At 36.7% G+C, this 19,658-nt stretch overlaps 1 protein-coding gene across 2 annotated transcripts in view; it reads right to left on the reverse strand.

Annotated features, from left to right (window-relative positions):
• Nucleotides 1–3,743: 3,743 nt before the first annotated feature.
• sh3gl1a (SH3-domain GRB2-like 1a) overlaps nt 3,744–19,658 on the reverse strand; it is a 28,040-nt gene continuing 12,125 nt past the window's right edge. The window contains exons 2-10 of one of the 2 annotated variants that reach the window (XM_056253448.1): nt 16,252–16,320; nt 14,561–14,633; nt 12,871–13,014; nt 12,438–12,571; nt 11,714–11,872; nt 8,729–8,832; nt 8,085–8,218; nt 6,007–6,051; nt 3,744–4,187 (exon numbers count right to left, since the gene is read on the reverse strand). In XM_056253448.1, coding sequence (XP_056109423.1) covers nt 3,994–4,187; nt 6,007–6,051; nt 8,085–8,218; nt 8,729–8,832; nt 11,714–11,872; nt 12,438–12,571; nt 12,871–13,014; nt 14,561–14,633; nt 16,252–16,320 — 1,056 coding nt within the window. In that variant the 3' untranslated portion in view covers nt 3,744–3,993. The remainder of the gene's footprint in view (nt 4,188–6,006; nt 6,052–8,084; nt 8,219–8,728; nt 8,833–11,713; nt 11,873–12,437; nt 12,572–12,870; nt 13,015–14,560; nt 14,634–16,251; nt 16,321–19,658) is intronic. The other variant, XM_056253449.1, reaches the window with a different exon arrangement.

The following is a 19,658-nucleotide window of genomic DNA, read 5'->3' on the forward strand; positions in this document are numbered from 1 at the left end:
ATGCATTTAAATATTAATTTAAATATAATATATTTATAATATAAACATTATTATAGTAAAAACTGTAATATTGTGAATTATTATTACAATTTTAAAATAACTTTTATATTTGAATATATTTTAAAATGTAATTTATTCCTGTGATCAAAGCTGAATTTTCAGCATCATTACTCCAGTTTTCAGTGTCACATGATCCTTAATAAATCATTCTAATATGCTAATTTGCTGCTCAAGAACCATTCATTATTATTATCATGATTATTATTATTGAAAACAGCCGAGAATAAAAGTACTTTTTTGTGTGAAAATATAAAAATTAATTAAAAAAAATTCTTTCCAAAAAAATGATTGCTGACCCCAAACTTTTGAATGGCAGTGTATAATGTTACTTTCAGATAAATGCTGAAATATGTCATATTATCAACATTGATGATAATCAGAAATGTTTCTTGAGCAGCAAATCAGCATATTAGAATGATTTCTGAAGGATCATGTGACCCTGAAGACTGGAGTAATGATGCTGAAAATTCAGCTTTGATCACAGGAATAAATTACATTTTACAATATTTTCAAATAGAAAATGGTGATTTTAAATGTAAATTTAAACATTAGTCAATATTACTGTATTTTTGATCAAATAAATGCAGCCTTGGTGAGCAGAAGAGACTACTTTCAAAAACCTTTGAACGGTAGTGTACATAAAATACACAAACCAAGCAAGTTTTCTCTATGGCAATGCAGCGAATTCGTGATCAATGATGCAGAATCTGTGTGAGGAAATGTTTCGCCCTCACACGAAATTTACAATCGCCTGGATTCCTAAGCGTCCGGTGATCCTCTCCGTGCTTTTCATTTCACTCTCACACTCAGCGGTGAGAGAAACCTGCTCAGAGCGAGCGAGCACTGACCTAAAGAAAACACAGACAGCTAGAGTTTCCACCTTTATTTAAAATGAAAAATATACAATGTTCCCTGCACATTTTTATAACAAAACATAAATCACGAATGGATTACGCAGGAAATACTGATTCAAAGAAGCATTCTTTCTCAAACACATGAATGTCGTAAAACTTGAGGCCTAACAATGTTTACCAGGGACAATAAGAGGCACAAGCAAGGTTTTCCATTACATATAGAATACATTCTACCCATAATAAAATATTACTTTTAAATGTAGTGTGGGCAACATCAGAAAGCATGCTGAGCAGCATTGAGAAACGTGCAAGCTAATATAGGGTTAACTCAGAGCAAGACTGAACCTGATTCAAATGTGATCTAGGACTAGAATCTCTCACCCCAAACACACAGACGCGAGCAAAGCAATGTGTTTATTCAGTACTTTACAAAAGCTGGTCACAATAATGGTTTCGGGGTTACCTGACTTCCATGAAGTCAGATTCGCTGACTAATTCAAATGTAATCACACACGTAAAAGAGAAAGAGGTCTGCTCAAATCATTTTGTCATGTTTTGGCCTTCTATCTCTTTCTGAACACACAGTGGTACGTTCACTCCAGAGTACATTACATGCATTGACATATTACTGCATTCTGATGCAAAACAATGAACAATATGCTCTGAATCAGATCTGATTTACTACAGTAACTCTGGACAGATCAGTTTTCAGTGGACACAGCCTCTCGTCATGATTCCAGCAACCGTTTAGGGTTGAAAAGAAATCTGAAATATGATCAATAAGAATATGCCCTGAAAATGCTAGATGATCTAAACCGGTCCAGTCTCTTTATTTGGCATGGTATTTAAAGATACAATCTAAAACACTATTGAGCATCATTGTCATCCTAAGCATGTCCTTTAAAAAAGTGGCAGTATTTAATTGCATGTTCTACAGAGGCCCTGAAGGGACATGGTGATGGAAAACGATACGAGATTGGAGGAAAGATCATACGTCAATGCTTTTGCGTTCCTTGTTTGCTCACAAAAAAAAAAAATTCTTGGGGGAATGCACTAGTTTTGCGAGGCAACACATCTATTTTTCCCACCACCATGTCCCTTTAAGGGCTCCGTAGCTGTTCAACTGTGTTGTCTAACTACAACTTTTGCAGTGATTATAGAGTATATATTCAAAATCATAAAGTATTCTACAAAGGATTTAATAATATCATTATTGTAATGCAAAGACTAACACAAAATCCACAATGACTTTAAATACAAAGATATATCATGTAAACATTTGCTTGGTACAGTTTATCCACGGCGACATTAACACTCACGAGCAAAACGGTTTATAAATCCAGTCTTAAGTCAACACTTTGTGCAAGAATGTTTTTACAGAGAAATTTGCTCTGCGCATGTTGAATGATATGAATACGTCCCTATGAGTTTAGCTGTACGGTAGGCCTAAAGCAAACATACCTTTCCCTGAGAGACAGAAACTGAACCAGGGTTAGTTAGAGGGAACTTCTGAATTCCCTCTTCGAGAAAGGGAAATCAAATTATAAACCCAGAAGACAAACAATCTGGGCTTAACATCAGAATCACAAAAAGTGCTTCACACACTTAATTTCCCCTTTCAAGAGCCCGACATCCCCGTGGAGCTGTAATATCTGTAATCAGAGGGATTTCATAAAGCAGTAACGCTACGAGGCTTCCCTACAAAACGGTTCTCGAAAACACCAGTACAGTGCGGAAGAGGATTTGTAAAGGTTCCTTTTTCCATAGCAAAGATCAGGAGGTGGAATCATGTGTAAAAAGAAGAAAAGAAAAGCAAAAACGATTGTTGTCGAATGTCTACATAAGCACAAACTGGTACTTCTGGTTCATCAAACAGCTGGATTTACATACCGTACTCATTTATAAATAGAATTTGGAAGCAGGAAGTGAGGATTTATAGGAACAGTTTTCTATAATTATTTACTCACCCTCATATGTCCTTCCAAAACCTTATGACTTTTCAGTGTAATGAAACTAAATGTGTTTGGAGCAACATGAGGGTGAAACTTAATTTCTATTTTTAGCTGAACCCATCTCTGTTAATGCTCATGCAAAGACAGTTTGGCTTTTCTGAATTTACGGATGACCTCTTTTTGTTTAGCATGAACATAACATAACATTAAACTCAATGCTGACACAATTATTAATGCACAGCTCAAATGAACACAGCATTTAAAGGGATAGTTCACCCAAAAAGGAAAATTCTGTCATTATTTACTCACCCTCAAGTTGTTTCAAACCTGTATGAGTTTCTTTCTCCCGCCGAACACAAAAGAAGATATTTTGAAGAATGTCGGAAACCAATCAGTTGATGGGCCCCATTGATTCCATAGTGTTTTGTATCATAGGATCTTGTTTTAGGTTCAGCAGATGAAAGAAATCCACAGGTTTGGAACAACTTGAGGGTGAGTAAATGACAGATTTTAATTTTTTGGGTGAACTATCCCTTTAAGATAAATAAAATAAACCGAGTACAACTAAACCCAATGGGAAAGGGTCAGTTCATCTTTCATGTGAATCAAACGAATTACCATGACCGTAACAATTGCATTATGAAGTATAAAATAAGTTCTATTCTTATAGCTGAGCTTTTCGCCAGTCAGAAAGAGCTGATCCCTGATTGACCGGCAGCTCCTACGTGGCCACTAGAGGTCAGTGATTACCAACAAGAGACATTTCTTACACAGTAAAGATGCAGCTGAGTGCATTTGTAAGCAAGTAACATCATTATAGGAAACCGATATTAAAATAATATCCATTTGACTCTAGAATGAACACTCCCAAAACGGATTTATCTTTAACATACTTCTCAATGATGTTTATTGTACTTTAGGGAATTGAAGTGTTATACAAAGCTGGACCTCAACCCTAAGTAAAAAAATACCCAGACACATACTGTATCTCTTTCAGGAGGTCAAAGTGCTCACAGTGAAATACAAGTCACAAATATTCCCCTTTTTCCCTGTCTGTCTGTACCTGACATTGCACTTTCTCGTGCTGTTTTCTGTGTGTGTGTGTGTGTGTGTGTGTGTGTGTGTGATCAGTGCCGCAGGGGCACCATCACCTCCACGTAGTTACAGGGGAACAGTCCCGCCTGTCCGCGCAGGCTTCCCTCGTACCAGTTCTCGTCGATCTGATTGGTCAGCGTGATGACGTCGCCCTCGTTGAAGCCAAGCTCTCCGTGGTTCTCAGGATCAAAGTCGTACAAAGCCTTGCAGCACGGCTGATCTGTCGCTATGGAGACCAAAGAATGTTTGAGAAAAGAGAGGATAAAGGGTGAAGATGCACACAGAGAGAAAAAAAGAGGAAAAGTGAACAGAAACATTAAAAAAAAAATACAGAGAAAAAATAAATTAACTATTAGTGGACTGATTATTGTAAGAACAGATTAGGAACATTAAATTCAATTCTTTAACTGCTATTTTTGAGAGAATAAGATACAAAAAAAAAATCAATAAAATGTATGCTATTTATTAGCAAAACTATATTTTATGAAGTTGTGCAACCATGTTACATAACTACATTTTTAAAACAGATTTGTGTCATTGTTAATTCTAGCAATAAACATCAAGTAATCTTAATTCTACATGAATTAAAATGTTAAATAATAATAATAATAATATAGTAATAAAAACAAAATGACCAAATAAATAAATAAACAATAAATTAATTAATTCATAATTTTTTAAATAGTCATGCGTCATCACGTAATCTTAACAACAGAATACTATAATAATACAATTCTAGGATAAAAAGTTTAAATAATAACAATATATTATTATTCAACCTTTTTATTATTTTTTATAATTTTATTACAATATATTATTATTATTTAAACATTTTAACCTAGAATTTTATTATTATAGTATTCTGTTGTTAAGATTACGTGATGACACATGACCAAATAAATAAACAATAAATTAATTCATTCATATTTTTTTTAAATAGTCATGTGTCGTCACCCGTCACATAATCTTAACAACAGAATACTATAATAATACAATTCTAGGTTAAAAAGGTTAAATAATAATAATGTGTTGTAATAAAATAATAAAAAGGTTGAATATATTGTAATAAAATAATTAATACAAATAATAAAATAAATAAAAATGTTATTAAATGAAAAATGTGTACATTTTATTAATTTTGTATCCATCCATCTATCTATCTATCTATCTATCTATCTATCTATCTATCTATCTATCTATCTATCTATCTATCTATCTATCTATCTATCTATCTATCTATCTATCTATCTATCTATCTATCTATCTATCTATCTATACATACAGTGTACTCAACTTGTGTAAAGTGCTAATGAAAAAGAAATTGTCTTTAATGAAAACTGACATATTTAGCATTTTAAGCACATGCACTACTACAACATTCATGCAAAGGTGTGCCTCAAGAAAGTTAAATTAACAGATTGATTAATCAAATAAAAAGGACAGTTCTGCCACCTCAAAACATGCAGGCCACAAAAGGGTCAATAGTAGTTCTCTTCTCAAGCAATCCAAACCCACCGTGCACAAGACAACACTCATTAAACATGGTCCACATAACGCCAAACTACATCGGAATCACTGCGAATTGTGGCGCGTGTGCTGCCTATGTAGTGCGATCCAAATCAATCACTTATAAGCTCCCTTTAGGTTTGGATGCTGCCTTAGAAGAAACCCTATGTAGACAGTACAGTGAGGCAGATCACTATGTTTAACAACAGCTTGTTTGTGTATGCGTGAGATGTTAAAAACTGTTAATGCAGGTTTTAATTAATAACTTATTCAAGCTCCCCGGTGGATGATTCAACATGTGGCAGATTGATCAAGCTTTTGATTCATCTTATGAAGGGAAAATAAATGTGTCAAACAAACAGCATCTCATTTACATGAGTGAACTGTCTGTGCTCATCACGGGTTTGTAATATGTGGGAGTGTAATTAGCAGGAGGGTGATTCACACCGCTCGGTTTCAATAGGAATTGAGGCCGGGAAAAGTCTGGCATAGAATAAAAGCCCTTCACCATGTCAAGTGTGTGCTTGCATGTGACTCACAATTACGTTTTTGCCGTGAAGATGTCCTGTTAAAGGAGGGGGCCGCTGACGTAAAAGAAAAACAATAGTCAGTCTCTGCGTGGCCACCCACACACACACACACACACACACACACACACACACACACACACACACACACACACACACACACACACACACACACACACACACACACACACACACACACACACACACACACACACACACACACACACACACACACACACACACACACACACACACACACACACACACACACACACACACACACACACACACACACACACACACACACACACACACACACACACACACACACACACACACACACACACACACACACACACACACACACGCATCAAATACTCACATCTATCCACACGAACATGCATGATAACTGAATTTTCTTTATGCAGAGAATACCTAGATGACCTTCTACACCTTGTGACATTTGCTAAAATGTACTGTATAATGCAGAGCACTGAGAAATAATGTATCCCACAATGCAACACCAGTGTTGTTAGCTAAAACCAAAACAAAAATCGTTTTAGTTACTGAAATATAGCTGAATTAAAATTAAAATATATGATGAAAAACTAAAATTATAAATGTTGCCTTGGCAACTAACTGAAATAAACAAGATGAAGTACTACAATTCCTAATCATAAAACTGAAATAAAAATAAAAACAAATATTAAAAACAAAAATGACAAAAGCCCATAACAAATTTACTAAAACTTAAATAAAAATATTAAAATAAAAGCTAACTATTAATTAATACAACAATAGTATATGAATAATACTAAAATAAAACTGCAATGCACTCAACTTCTGTCAATCATTTTCAGTATTATTGAAATAAATTAAAATATTAGATGAAAACCTAAACTTAAAATACTCAAACAGTTTTTCAGTTAGTTGCCAAATCAGCATTTCTATTGTTTAAGTTGAAGCACTACAATTACTAAAACTGAAATACAAATAAATGAAATCTAAATAGAAATATTAAAACAAAAAAAAAATGACAAAAGCACATGACAAAATTACTAAAAGAAAAAGACTGAAACCCTAATTGTTGCCCCAGACATCAAAATCCCATCAATCCTTCAACACCTTAATTCTCCGAGCTCCTCTGTCCAGTCGAGCCTCAGAAATCTTGGCGTCTGGTTTGACCAGGGTTTTATTTTGGGCTTTTTATTTTTTAATTGTATATTGTTTTATTATTTTGGTTGCACTTTGTAAAGCACTTTGTGATTTTATCTGTGAAAAGGCCTCTATAAATAAACTGTACTTACTAAAACAAACTAAAGTTAAAATGAAAGCAGAAAATGTATAAATAAAACCTAATTCAAAATATGAATAAATACTATAATATGGTGTCTGATTAAGCAATTGAGAGTAGTTTTCATTATTTCTTTCAGCATATGACTCAATTTCTATGAGAAATAAGCATTGTAGTCAATAAATATTTGCTTGGTTATGACTAAATCTCATTGAATGTTTTTCTAGATATTGAGACATGACTTTATATTGCTTTGGGAGGCAGATTGAAACCTCAGACAGTCTGTTTCCTTAGAAGGTTCCACTATACACAAAAGCAAGTTATTGACTGTCTGGGGCAGCCAGGCTGGTGTAGGTTTTGGACAGCCAACATTTTAAATACTAAGTATTATGCGGCCTCTGTACAGCAAATTGTGGTGCATGTGGAGATCTGCTGAGCTTTTGGTTACATGAATCAATGAATATAACCAACTAGATTGATTTCAATTAACCATTGGTCTTGGTTAACATGATTTTTAGAAGATTTTTCAAAAGCTGTATGTGTGAGCAAATGCATCATTAGTCACTTTAATATAGGAAATTGCATGATTAACCTTTCCTGAAGGTAGGTCTGTCTTTTGCACACATAATGGCTTTCTGTGTTTCATTTCAAGCATTATCATTCAGATTGTGACTTCCTGAGGAAATCAAATTTAAATCAAATCTAGTCCACCAAAAAAATGCAGTTAAATTTGCAGTAAAGGCTGTTTTTATAATGTTTTTATGAAGCCTTATGTAAATGAACAGGACAAGCTCACCTGCGGATGGATACGAGGGCGACGCAGCTGACGGATTCCAGCCTCCGTTAGAGTCTTCTGACTCTGAATAATCAAAACTGGGTCTGGACACAGGCATCCGTTTCTGGCGCGGCTGAGACTGGGCCTTGTTTACTCTACAGAACACACGCAAACATGAACATAAATCCATGCACACAAACACACACAGGTTGCAAACAGGTAAACCATGTATCAGGGGCTGAAAATAGTTCCCCAGAAAATGAATTCAATATTCAGAACACTTGGAATATATTTCCGAGGTCATATGGACTTCTTAAACGTGAAGTATGTAAGACTACGTCACAAAAGTGTGGACTCATAGAAGGATCGCGAGTGTTTCGGGTGCCATTTGGGACAGGGCCAATGATGCACGAAAGGTGTGTTTGCAAGGTTGTTTGAAAATATTTTCTTTGTAAATCCGTTAGGTGCTTTTGCATCCTATTTGAAGCTTGAAAGCTTTCGTCCCCATTCATTGTAACTGCATAGGAAAAAGTGGCAAAATACGTAAATTCAAAATTTCCCCTAATGTGTTCCAGAGAAGTAATAATGTCAAATGGATTTGGAAGGAATTTTAATTTATGTGATGAAGAAAGATCCTCTTGAAATGATGCATGTTCATCTCTAACCTTTCTCTCATCCTCTCTGCCAGCTCCTCCAGGACCTCCATAGACTGTTTGTGAAACTGCAGCTGAGATTCGACCAGAGCTGCGAGCTGACTCACCTGCTCCACCTACAAACACACAGACACACATGTACAACGCATTAAAAGATGTTATTGCTTTAGAAAAAAAGAGCTGCAATCTTTTAAGCTAAATAAAAAACGAATCAGTTTTTTTGTTTTCTAAAAATACTTACGCATCCTTGAAACAAAATGCAATTTCTTCAGACGTAAAATAACATGTGATAAAGAGGTTTTCAGGAAATATCTCTCAATAACCAAGTTTATTTTTCTTTACAGCATTTTTTTCTTGTTTTTAGCATGAACCACACTAAATTGTTCACTTTTTTTATGAAAAAACAAACGGGACACTCTACATTCCTGTGGCATTCAACTCAATTAAATTGCGTGCTTCACTCAATTAAAATTAATCGTTACAAGTATCGTGATCATCATAATCATAATATGCACATGGAAACACCTGGAAGGAGCTTTATATCCAAATCATAAATCATAAAATTGAGTTTCAAGAAATGAAGATGTGACGGTGAACAATCCTATGATGACCTAAATGATTCATACATCAGTTTAATGTCATAAGTCTGGGCCAGTTGCATAAACATAGCTACTAAGTTAAGACTGTGTCGTAAGAACTAGTCTGACCAACTTTTTATGTTGCTGACTTGAAGTTATGACCAGTCTTAAAGAAAAAATATCATATTAAATAATATCATTGGACTGCATGACTACTAGATATTCATGTACCATGGTGTTTGGATGGTACTTACATGGCACACTGAGAAACTTTTTGCGAGCTAACATCAATAACTTTGTTTAATTACAGGCCCGTGCTTAAGATCGATGTGGCAAAGAATCAGAAATATCCCAAAGTTTTCTCTGGGCTGCAGTCCAGTGTCGATAAAAACAGACTGATAAATGTGTTGGCTCAGCAGACTGTTTGGAAAATATCCAGCACTCATTGATGTGGATCACTGTAGCAACATTACAATTATATGACTCTGGATGGCCCTGGACTATAAAAACTTTCCAAAAGAGGATCTTTTGATTTTTAGCAGTGTTTTTCTCAGGCAAGCATCACTTGGGATTGGTGAAATTAAATTTCAGCATGAAACCCGTCCTGCACTGTTTGTGCTATGGATATTAATGATTTGCTCAAATCGTGTGGCTTATTAGAAGAGATGTGCCATTACTTTAAAACTTATGTTGGTTGCACTTTATTTTACAGAATGTGCACTTATATGTATTTACAGTGTACTTGCCTAAGAAAGTACTGGGTAATATAAGGTACGGGTTAAGGTTAGATTTAGGGGTAGGTTCAGGGTTAGTACCTAGTTATTATTACCCAGTTTTTGCAATTACTATTATAAGTACATGTTGTTACGTTCCACCTGTGTTTGTGTATTATTTTGTGCTTTTGTTTCTATTCGTTATTCTTAGGTTGTGATCATTGGCTGTCCATACCAATCCGCTGACGTTCCGCCGGTTTAAAAGGCCCAATGACAAGGAGTGAGCAGATCAGCGCCAGATCTCAGTCAACACCTGTGCCTTGAGCTGTCTGTCGAACCATGATCACGTTAATCTTTATGTTTATGCAGTGGTTTTGAGATTAACACTCCTTCGGGTTGTTATTGTTGTTGCTGACGTACTATTGCACTGTTCTGAGAGAATACGCTGTTTCAGCGCTAGTCTAGATCACCAAAAAAAATCGTATTAAGTGCATTGTGTGCGTGCGCGGTTAATCTAATTAGAACGCGGTGTGTTGTATGCAGTAGCCTAATCATGGAGCATTTAGATTTGATTTTCGTTTGTGTTTCCTGATTTCGTGTTCTACTGATCGTTGGCCTTTATGAATACGTCTTCAAAGACAACGGTAGATAGCACTGTTTTTTTTTGTTAGTTAGTTGGAGAGTGATCGCCATCCACTGTATTTCTTTTTATTAAGTCACTGTAGTTTATTTAAGGCAGGGTATACGCTGAAGATTTCGGGTTTGTTGGCAACAGTATCTCACGTAAATGTTGCGCAATCATCCCGTTTACATCTTTAAGCACGTAACACATGTACATGGGGAACAGGACTGTAAAATAAAGTGCTACCCTTATGATTTTGGATGGTAAAACTAAAACTAAAGATATAATATGAAAAAAGGAATACAGTAATTTTATTTTTTAATGTTTTGCCATTTTAAATCATAGCTAAGAATCCATTTTCAAACGATATGAGTTTGTAAGGTTTTCCGAAATGGAAAGATAACGTTACAAATTCCATTTTGCAAAACACATTAGTACCTTAATAATTACATTGCTGTTTTGGTAGTCACTTTTTACAAAATTGATTTGTGTATTTTGTGACTGATTAACCATTAAAGTTGCAATATGTAATAGTGACAGGACAGCTAGCAGTTGAAATGACTACTGTTAAAAATATCTGAGAGAGATGCGGGTTGCCAGATTGAGGACACAGAAACGAGAGCAATTGACAATGGAAAGCAACAAGCCGTACACTATAAGTTAATTAGCCACTGTATACGTTTGCAATGTTTGTATTGCCTTCCATAGCTGCAATACGGTGTGTTTTCCACCAACTGGCAACCCAGGATGTTGAAATACTATTGGGTAAATTGGCAGTAGGCGGGATCACACAGATCATAACAAAAACAGACACGGAATGCACATGTCAAAGTAGAATAACTAGTTTGGCTGTAGAATTGTTTTTTAGAGAAACACGTATTTGAACTTGTTCTCTGCAAACATATTATGGTATTTTTATGCTTTAGTACAGGCAAAATAACATACAGCACCTTTAAAGACAGCTAAAATTAAACCACATACTAAGTGTCGAAATCGTCACCACAGCGCAATGTCCATATATCAATACTGTTCAGCACCTTAAAACGAAGAGTTCAGAGACTCTAATAGGCTGAAGTGAGCTTACGTCAGTATCCAGAAGGTTCTGCATGCTGGTTACAGCTACATCTTTGGACTCTTCGAACTTCTCCACCGCCAGCCTGAGCTCCTCATCCGGAATCTTCCCCTGACGCTTCTTCTTGTAGTCATAATCCAGTCGACGGCCCTCCAGTTTCTTCAGGTGATGCTGAAAGAAAACCAGAGCATATTATTATTGTTATTAGACTTTTAGACTTAAAGGTTTTAAGAGCAAAATTTACACTGATCATTCCTGAAAAATGCTAGTGAGACAAAAGTATGCAGAGGTTAGCCAATCATAAGAGAGGTAATTTACATGTCTTAAATGTACAGTAAAAAAACAATGGGTCAACAAGGGTGGAAAATGACCATGAAAAGTAAAGTAAGGCTTTTTGCAGTGCAGAAACCTTATCTCTTAACTAACTAAGACTTAACATATAGGGAAATAATGATAAATGATAAAAAGAGTGCCCTTTAAATCATATTATTGTCTTTCTTATTCCAAAATTCTACAAAAGATTTCTGTGAATAAATACATGACATTATTATTAATATTATTGTGAATTTGTCTTTTTATAAAATTGTCAGTTAGTTTTCATAATAATATGCATTTTTAATAAAAGGCTTAATTACAATCCTACACAATTGCTCAAACATTTAGCCAATGACTTATGAATTATAGATTTAATCAATAAACTCTTTGATTCAGAAACCAATTGATTGGAGTTTTCCACCTGTATGTCTTTAAGGTCCTTGTCGACTATTGTTTGGAAAGGGTCGATGAAGTTCTGCTTGACGTCAATGTCTAGAGAGTCTTTCACTTCTGCCAGTCTCTTCATGGCCTCTCCCATCTCCACTAAAGCACCACCTGTAGATCGGGTGTAGAACATGAACAAAAATATTATGCAAAAAAAAAAAAGAAAGATCCTATAATAGCTGTATAAACAAAGAGCAATACAATATGCTTAAACACAGACACTCAACATATCTCTAACAATCATGAGATGCTGAGAATCTGAATAGATTTTTGTTTCATGTTTCTCTGTTTGTTTTTGTTTTGTCTCATGGTACATGTTACTGTAAAAATAATAATTCATACATAAATAAATAATACGAATGAAATGTACAAAATGAACTATGAAATATGAGAAAGAACATTCCTCTTACCAAAGTTGTTGTCCTCTCCCAAGTCTCGGCCGTATTTGAGCATACACTCTCCCAGAAGGCCCTCTGCCTGTGGATAACCTGGGCTCTTCACCTGCCCACGCATCTTAGACATGGTGTTCACCATGGTCAGTCTCGCTCTCGATGCTGAGGTACAAGACAGACAGACAGACAGATGAATACAAAGAAACATACACTGCAAAAAAATAAAAAAAATCTAACTTTGTCCATTACAAATATCTAAATATTCATACATTTACATGAGAATTAAAATGACAAGATATAAAGTATTATTTTCAAAAAAAAAAAAATGTATATAACTTCAGTGATTTAAAAGAATAAACTTGTTTTCCTTGTGAATAAAATATATTTCCCTTACCCTACTACTGGCAGATTTTCTTTCTTGTTTTAAAAATAAAAATTTTCAGAATACAAGACATTTTGTTTCTCAAGTAAATGTACCTTAATTAAATCAATAAACTTTGATTTGATTTTAAAGAGCAATTGATTGCAGTTTTCCTCCTGGATGTCTTTCAGGTCATTGTCGATTATAGTTTGAAAAGGGTTGATGAAGTGTACTTGACCAAATGACACTACGTCTTGTTTTTACAAAAAAATATACTTAATTTATACTTAAAACAAGAAAAAACATCTGTCAGTGGGGTAAGAAAAATATACTTAATTCAAAGGGAAAACAAGTTGAATTTTTAAGTCACTTAAGTCTTTATATATTATGTCGTTTTGCTTCTGAAGTAAATGTAAAATGAGAGTGCCACTATTATGCTTTTTTTTAACATTACCTTTCATGCAGCGTGTAATATAGCTATTTGTGAACGTAAAATGTCTGCAAAGTGTACGATAAAGTTATTGTCTCTTAAAAGAAAGAATCGACTAAAACAAAAAGAGTCATCAGCCATTCCGTTGTAACAATGTAACAAATTTGCATAATGCCAGCCTATGGTCTTCATTGGCCAGCGAACAAAGTCTATTTTGACCCGGCCTCAAACACTGTAGTTGTAGCTGAGACTGGAAGAGTTTGGTTCATGTTGTCGACATGTCAAAAAGACACTGTTTTCAGCACTGCAAATCCACTTTGCTGCATTTACTTCAACAGGATGAGGACTCACGCTGGAATTGATACGCTAAAACCGATGCCATCGTTACTTTGTGTCATTGGGTGCTTCTCATTTCTTATTTGTGCATCCTCGTTTCCTTCCCTTGCCTCTCAGCTCCAAGGAAAGAAAATGAGGACAGAGGAATCAAAGGAAATCTTCTTGATCACTCGAGAGTCACTTCATAACTTCACAAGCTGCGCTCAAGGGATCTGCCCTTATGCGGTTGAAGTTTGATTATTTAAGAAATTCATAAATAATAATAATAAAGCAAGATGCCCAGTTGAAATATGTGTGCTATATGATTCATTTAAACTGCAAAGGAAAAGCATAAATGAAAATGATTGTGACAGATGTGAAGAGGGAGGAGAATTTATACGTGCGTCAGGTTTCTCGACAAGAAAGACTTCCGCATAGGATTTTGACCTTGAATGCATGTAAACCTATTGTAGGAGACCGCCAAAACAAAATTAAGCACCTTTAAAATAGCATAATAGAGGCACTTTAAGAATGTTTAGATATGTGCAAATTGTATTTGACTTTAAATTCAGCACATGGGGAATATTTTGTCCATTTTTCACCTGGGTTGGGCTGCAGGTATTCAGCAGTTTTGCAGAGCACTTCTGATATGGCTTTACTGGTGATGTCAGCCTTCTGTGAAGCACAAATGTCAGAGTACAGGTGTGTGTCTTTACGTCACACTGTCAACAGAGACCACACATCGACAGCACTCACAGACAAAGTGAGACGGACTTGAAACAATCAGCAGCGGTCACACCTACTGAAACATTCAGACTGATACCGAGGTAAAGGAATATTCCGTGTTCTTTACAATGTGAGCTTGACAGACTGCATTTGTGGTCTGCTGTGGCTTACCACAGAAAATCATGCAAATTATGTGTTTCAAAGCAGAAATGGGAAGCTTGTGGGGTTTTTTTTTAAAGCTCTTACAGGAATTCCTCTGAAAAAGGAATGAGCGATAAATGAGCTTTGAGTTATGAGCTGTAAATTTGTCATTTTGAGATGGGGCCACTTCTCTAGGTGACGGATATTTTGGTTATTCATTACTGACGCAATTCCTGTGGGCGGAAAAGGTGTTAACCACTTTTTTCTTTTCAGTCTAATGCCAAGTATTATTAAAGCCAGTATTTGTCAACATTTAACAACAAAACTTGTGATTTCTGAGGATAAAATGGGCAATAATAATGGGAATTTAATATTATATAATTTGAAAGCCACCATCACAAAACATAAAATAAATTATTAACCTCTGTGTTTGTTTATCATAGATAGGAAGTAGATATAGTTCATATTTTACTACAGTTTTTGTTCAGGGGCCTGATGTTTAAATGTTGTGTTGCATTGAATCACTGTCCGGATTTACTAAAGACACACAGTGAAAAATTAGCGCTGAAAAGGCGTGGACGGAGTTATTTTTGCGGCTGACTTCATTGCATTTGCAGGAGTTTTCCTTTCAGACGTAACATTTATGGGAGGAGAATATTTAAATAAGTCATGCAAGGTGATTTACTAAGGTTTGCGCTAGTCAATTTTCGCCCTTATTTTCCGGCCAAAAAAGCCTGTCTTAAACCAGATGCTAATTTGCGCTTCTTTAACTTTCCACTCCCATCATCACTTTTTTTTTAAGTGACCTCTCATGCTAATTTGCCTGTTTAGTAATTCTGCCCCTAAATATTTAATGTCTAGGCGCATCATAATTCCTTTTAAAACTAAATTGCAGAACTCATGTTCTGATAAAATATGTCTTGCGAGAACAATGATTAGACTTGACTCTGATATTATGTCTCTAACACACAAATGGCATTTAGAGTCCATATCTCATATTTGTCTTGTACTGTTAAAAATGGTATCACACGGATGGGAATATACATATGGAAATGATATGCAGATGACATTATGCATAGTAAATCTAGGCATTGTAAGCTACATGTATGGTTATTTCAAGGATATAGAGTGGAGATGCATGTACACTTATAAATCTGAAAACGTTTGTGCGAACACGAAATCTAGCTTTTGTGCGTAATCCACTTTTAGGATGAAATCTACAGAAAGTTTTATACAGTACATGAGGCCTCAGAAGGTTTGTGTGTCAGCGAATTGCACCTGACTATTTGTGTAGAGGATGTTTCTGGCCAATTTTATTGTTGAATTTATAACAAAAACTTTCAATAAGTAGGAAGAAGGAAGTCTTGATCATATTTAAAAGAACTTGAACATGGCTATCACAATGTGAATGTTAAAAATGTGTTACCTTTTCAAGGTCTTTGAAGTCCTCATCCAGTTTGGTTCCCTCTGCACCTCCCACCTTCTCACTCACCATCTAAAACACATCGGTACAAGGACTTTCAAATTATATAAATTTTTTTAAACCAAACTAATGATATTTTATATCCCCTAACCATTACAGAAAACATTTAGCATTTTTGATAAAACTTTATTTTGGTATTGGGCTAATAGAGAATATGAGAAAACAGAAACCATGCATGAGCATCAAAACACATTTGTGAGATTGTATGATAAAGTATTCAAATACAAGAAACATTCATTGAATTGCAAATGTAAAGACAAAGAGATACGCTCTTAGATCTTACATCTAAATACCTGCTGCACATTTAGTTCACGTTACAGAACGAGCAAGAAAGAGCAATGATGTTTGGCATGCAAGGAACTTAAATGGTTGCCTTTGCGGGTTCACATAAGAACCTTGTGTCACAAACTCTATAAAATGTATTTAAAGCACATGCTCATGTGCTTTGGTGCTCATGCGGGAATTACAGGTTTGCGTCTGTGCAACGTTTCCCAATTCCAATCCTACTCTTTTCCTATTAATTTCTCATCCCTCTGCACTACAAACCAAAATAACACAGGATATGAACAGGTTATGGGGATACACGGGCTGGGGGTCATGAACGAAAATGGAGAGAGATTTGCGGAGCTGTGTGCGCTTAACCAACTTGTCATCGGAGGTAGCGTCTTTCCTCATAAGCGGATCCACAAAAGCACCTGGGGATCACCGGACGCTAAGACAGAATACCAGATTGACCACATCTGCATTAGCAAGACGTTCAGAAGATCCCTTCAGGACGTTAGAGTTAGAAGAGGAGCAGATGTGGGGTCCGACCACCAACAAGTTGTAGCCAGCATGCATATGAAGCTAAAAAAGAACTGGATGGAAAAAACACCGCCTAGAGTGAAGTATGATGTCAGCCGCCTAAAGATCACCAGTGTCAGGTACGAGTTTGAACTTCAGTTCAAGAATAAGCTTGAGATGCTACGAGAGCGGCACAAGGGAGTGGAAAGAAGCAGCGTACAGGCCAACTGGCAAATTATAAAAGAGGCATTGAGAACAGCCTGTCAAGAAGTGGTTGGAACACAAAAACATCATCACAAAGAATGGATCACAGCTGAGACCTTGGGCAAGATAAAAGAGAGAAAACTGAAAAAAGTGGTAATAAACAACAGCAGGACTAGGACAACTAAGGCAAAGGCACAAGTTGAATACGCAGAAGCCCACAGAGCAGTTAAGAAAAGCATTAGGAAGGACAAGAAAGATTACATAGATGGACTGGCAGCAGAAGCGGAGCAGGCAGCATATAGTGGCAACATGAAACAGCTGTATGATACGACAAAGACATTGTCTAAGAAGTATAGCAAGCCAGAACGAATCGTCAAGGGTAAGGATGGAAAGGCCACCACAGGACTAATACAACAGATGGATAGATGGTCTGAACACTTTGAAGAGTTGTTGAACAGACAAGCGCCACCAAACCCACCAAACATCAACCCAATGGACGAAGATCTCCCCATCAACTACGACAAGCCGACCATCGGAGAGATCAGGAGATCAGGAAGGCCATCACCTTGCTGAAGAACGGAACGGCGGCTGGACCTGATGATATACCTGCAGAGGCCCTGAAAGCAGATCTGAACGTGTCAATGGAGATGCTGTACCCACTCTTTGAGAAGATCTGGGAGAACGAAGAGATACCGGCTGACTGGAAGGAGGGTTATCTAATCAAGCTTCCTAAGAAAGGTGACCTCAGCAATTGTAACAACTACAGAGGTATCACTCTCCTGTCTGTGCCAGGCAAGGTCTTTAATCAGATCCTCCTAGAGCGAATGAAAGACTCTGTCGATCTACAACTACGAGATGAACAAGCTGGTTTCCGGCAGAACCGATCATGTATAGACCAGATCGCAACGCTGCGAATCATAGTGGAGCAGTCTTTGGAGTGGAAATCACCGCTGTATATCAACTTTGTCGATTACGAGAAGGCTTTTGACAGTGTGGATCGAGAGGTCTTATGGAAGCTCCTCCGGTACTACGGCATTCCATCCAAGTTGGTAAAGCTGATAAAAAGCTCATACGAAGGCATGACATGCCAAGTGATCCATGCAGGACAGCTCACCAACAGCTTTCGGGTGAATACTGGAGTCCGACAAGGATGCTTGTTATCCTCGTTCCTTTTCCTCATCGTCATCGACTGGATCATGAAGACTTCTACCAGCAAACGCAGAAATGGGATTCAGTGGACATTATGGAATCAACTTGATGACCTAGACTTCGCCGACGACCTCGCACTTCTCTCCCACAGCCAGCAACAGATGCAAGAGAAGACCAGTGTGTTGACAGGCACATCAGCTCAAGTTGGACTCATTATTCACAAAGAGAAGACCAAGATTTTTAAAACGAACTCCAGTAACACCAACCCAATCAAACTGAGCGGAAGTCCTCTGAAGGAGGTGCAGTCATTCACCTACCTGGGCAGCATCATTGACCAACATGTTGGAACAGAAGCAGATGTCAAGGCAAGGATAGGAAAAACAAGAGGCGCCTTCATCCAGCTCAAGAACATCTGGGCTTCCAGAGAGCTGACCTTGACTACCAAGATCAGACTGTTCAACTCCAACGTGAAATCAGTACTGCTGTACGGCGCTGAAACCTGGAGAACAACCAAAGCCACCAACAGTAAAATCCAAACCTTCATTAACACCTGTGTTACGAATAAAGGTGATTACAGGAGACTGCGACTTTGGGTGTCTCTGTATTTCTTTGTGTTTCTGCCGTGGTCTACTTTCTCTTTCGCAGATGAAGCGCTGATTGGTTGTCCTGGTCACACTCATTGGCTCATCTCTGCGGCTTGTCATCAGAGAGGAGGGAAAGAGCGATCCAATCACGGGGATCATCAGGAAATGCGGGAACTATAAAGGAGCACCTGAACGCGATTGATGTGGCCAGCCTTTTGTTTTGTGAACTGCAACCGTTCGCTTAGTTCTTTGTTATGTTTGTGTTGACATTCGTTTGATTATTGAATCAGTTCGTTTATGTTAAGTTTGTCATGTGAATCAGTGTTAGTTCTGTAACCTGAACTCCTTTACTCGTTATCTGGAATTGAGTATTGATGCTTTGTTAAAACGGGATAAAGAAAAGGGTCAGGTAAGATGTCACGTGACATACATTGTGCACATGTAGCATTTTTCTTTGTTTAAACACACTAGATTTAGGGACAAGTGCCACCGTTGTATTTTTGTTTTGGTTAGTTAGAGTAGGGAAGCATACGACGTCGCGGACGTCGAAGACTTTTCTTTTCTACATTTTATTTTGGTTAGTTAGGTTAGACTAAAAACGGGTAAGAAAGATTGTTTTCTTTTTATTCA

The sequence above is a fragment of the Rhinichthys klamathensis genome, unplaced genomic scaffold (assembly GCF_029890125.1).
Source record: "Rhinichthys klamathensis goyatoka isolate OS25496 unplaced genomic scaffold, OSU_Roscu_1.1 h1tg000105l_1, whole genome shotgun sequence".
Lineage (NCBI taxonomy): Eukaryota > Metazoa > Chordata > Actinopteri > Cypriniformes > Leuciscidae > Rhinichthys > Rhinichthys klamathensis.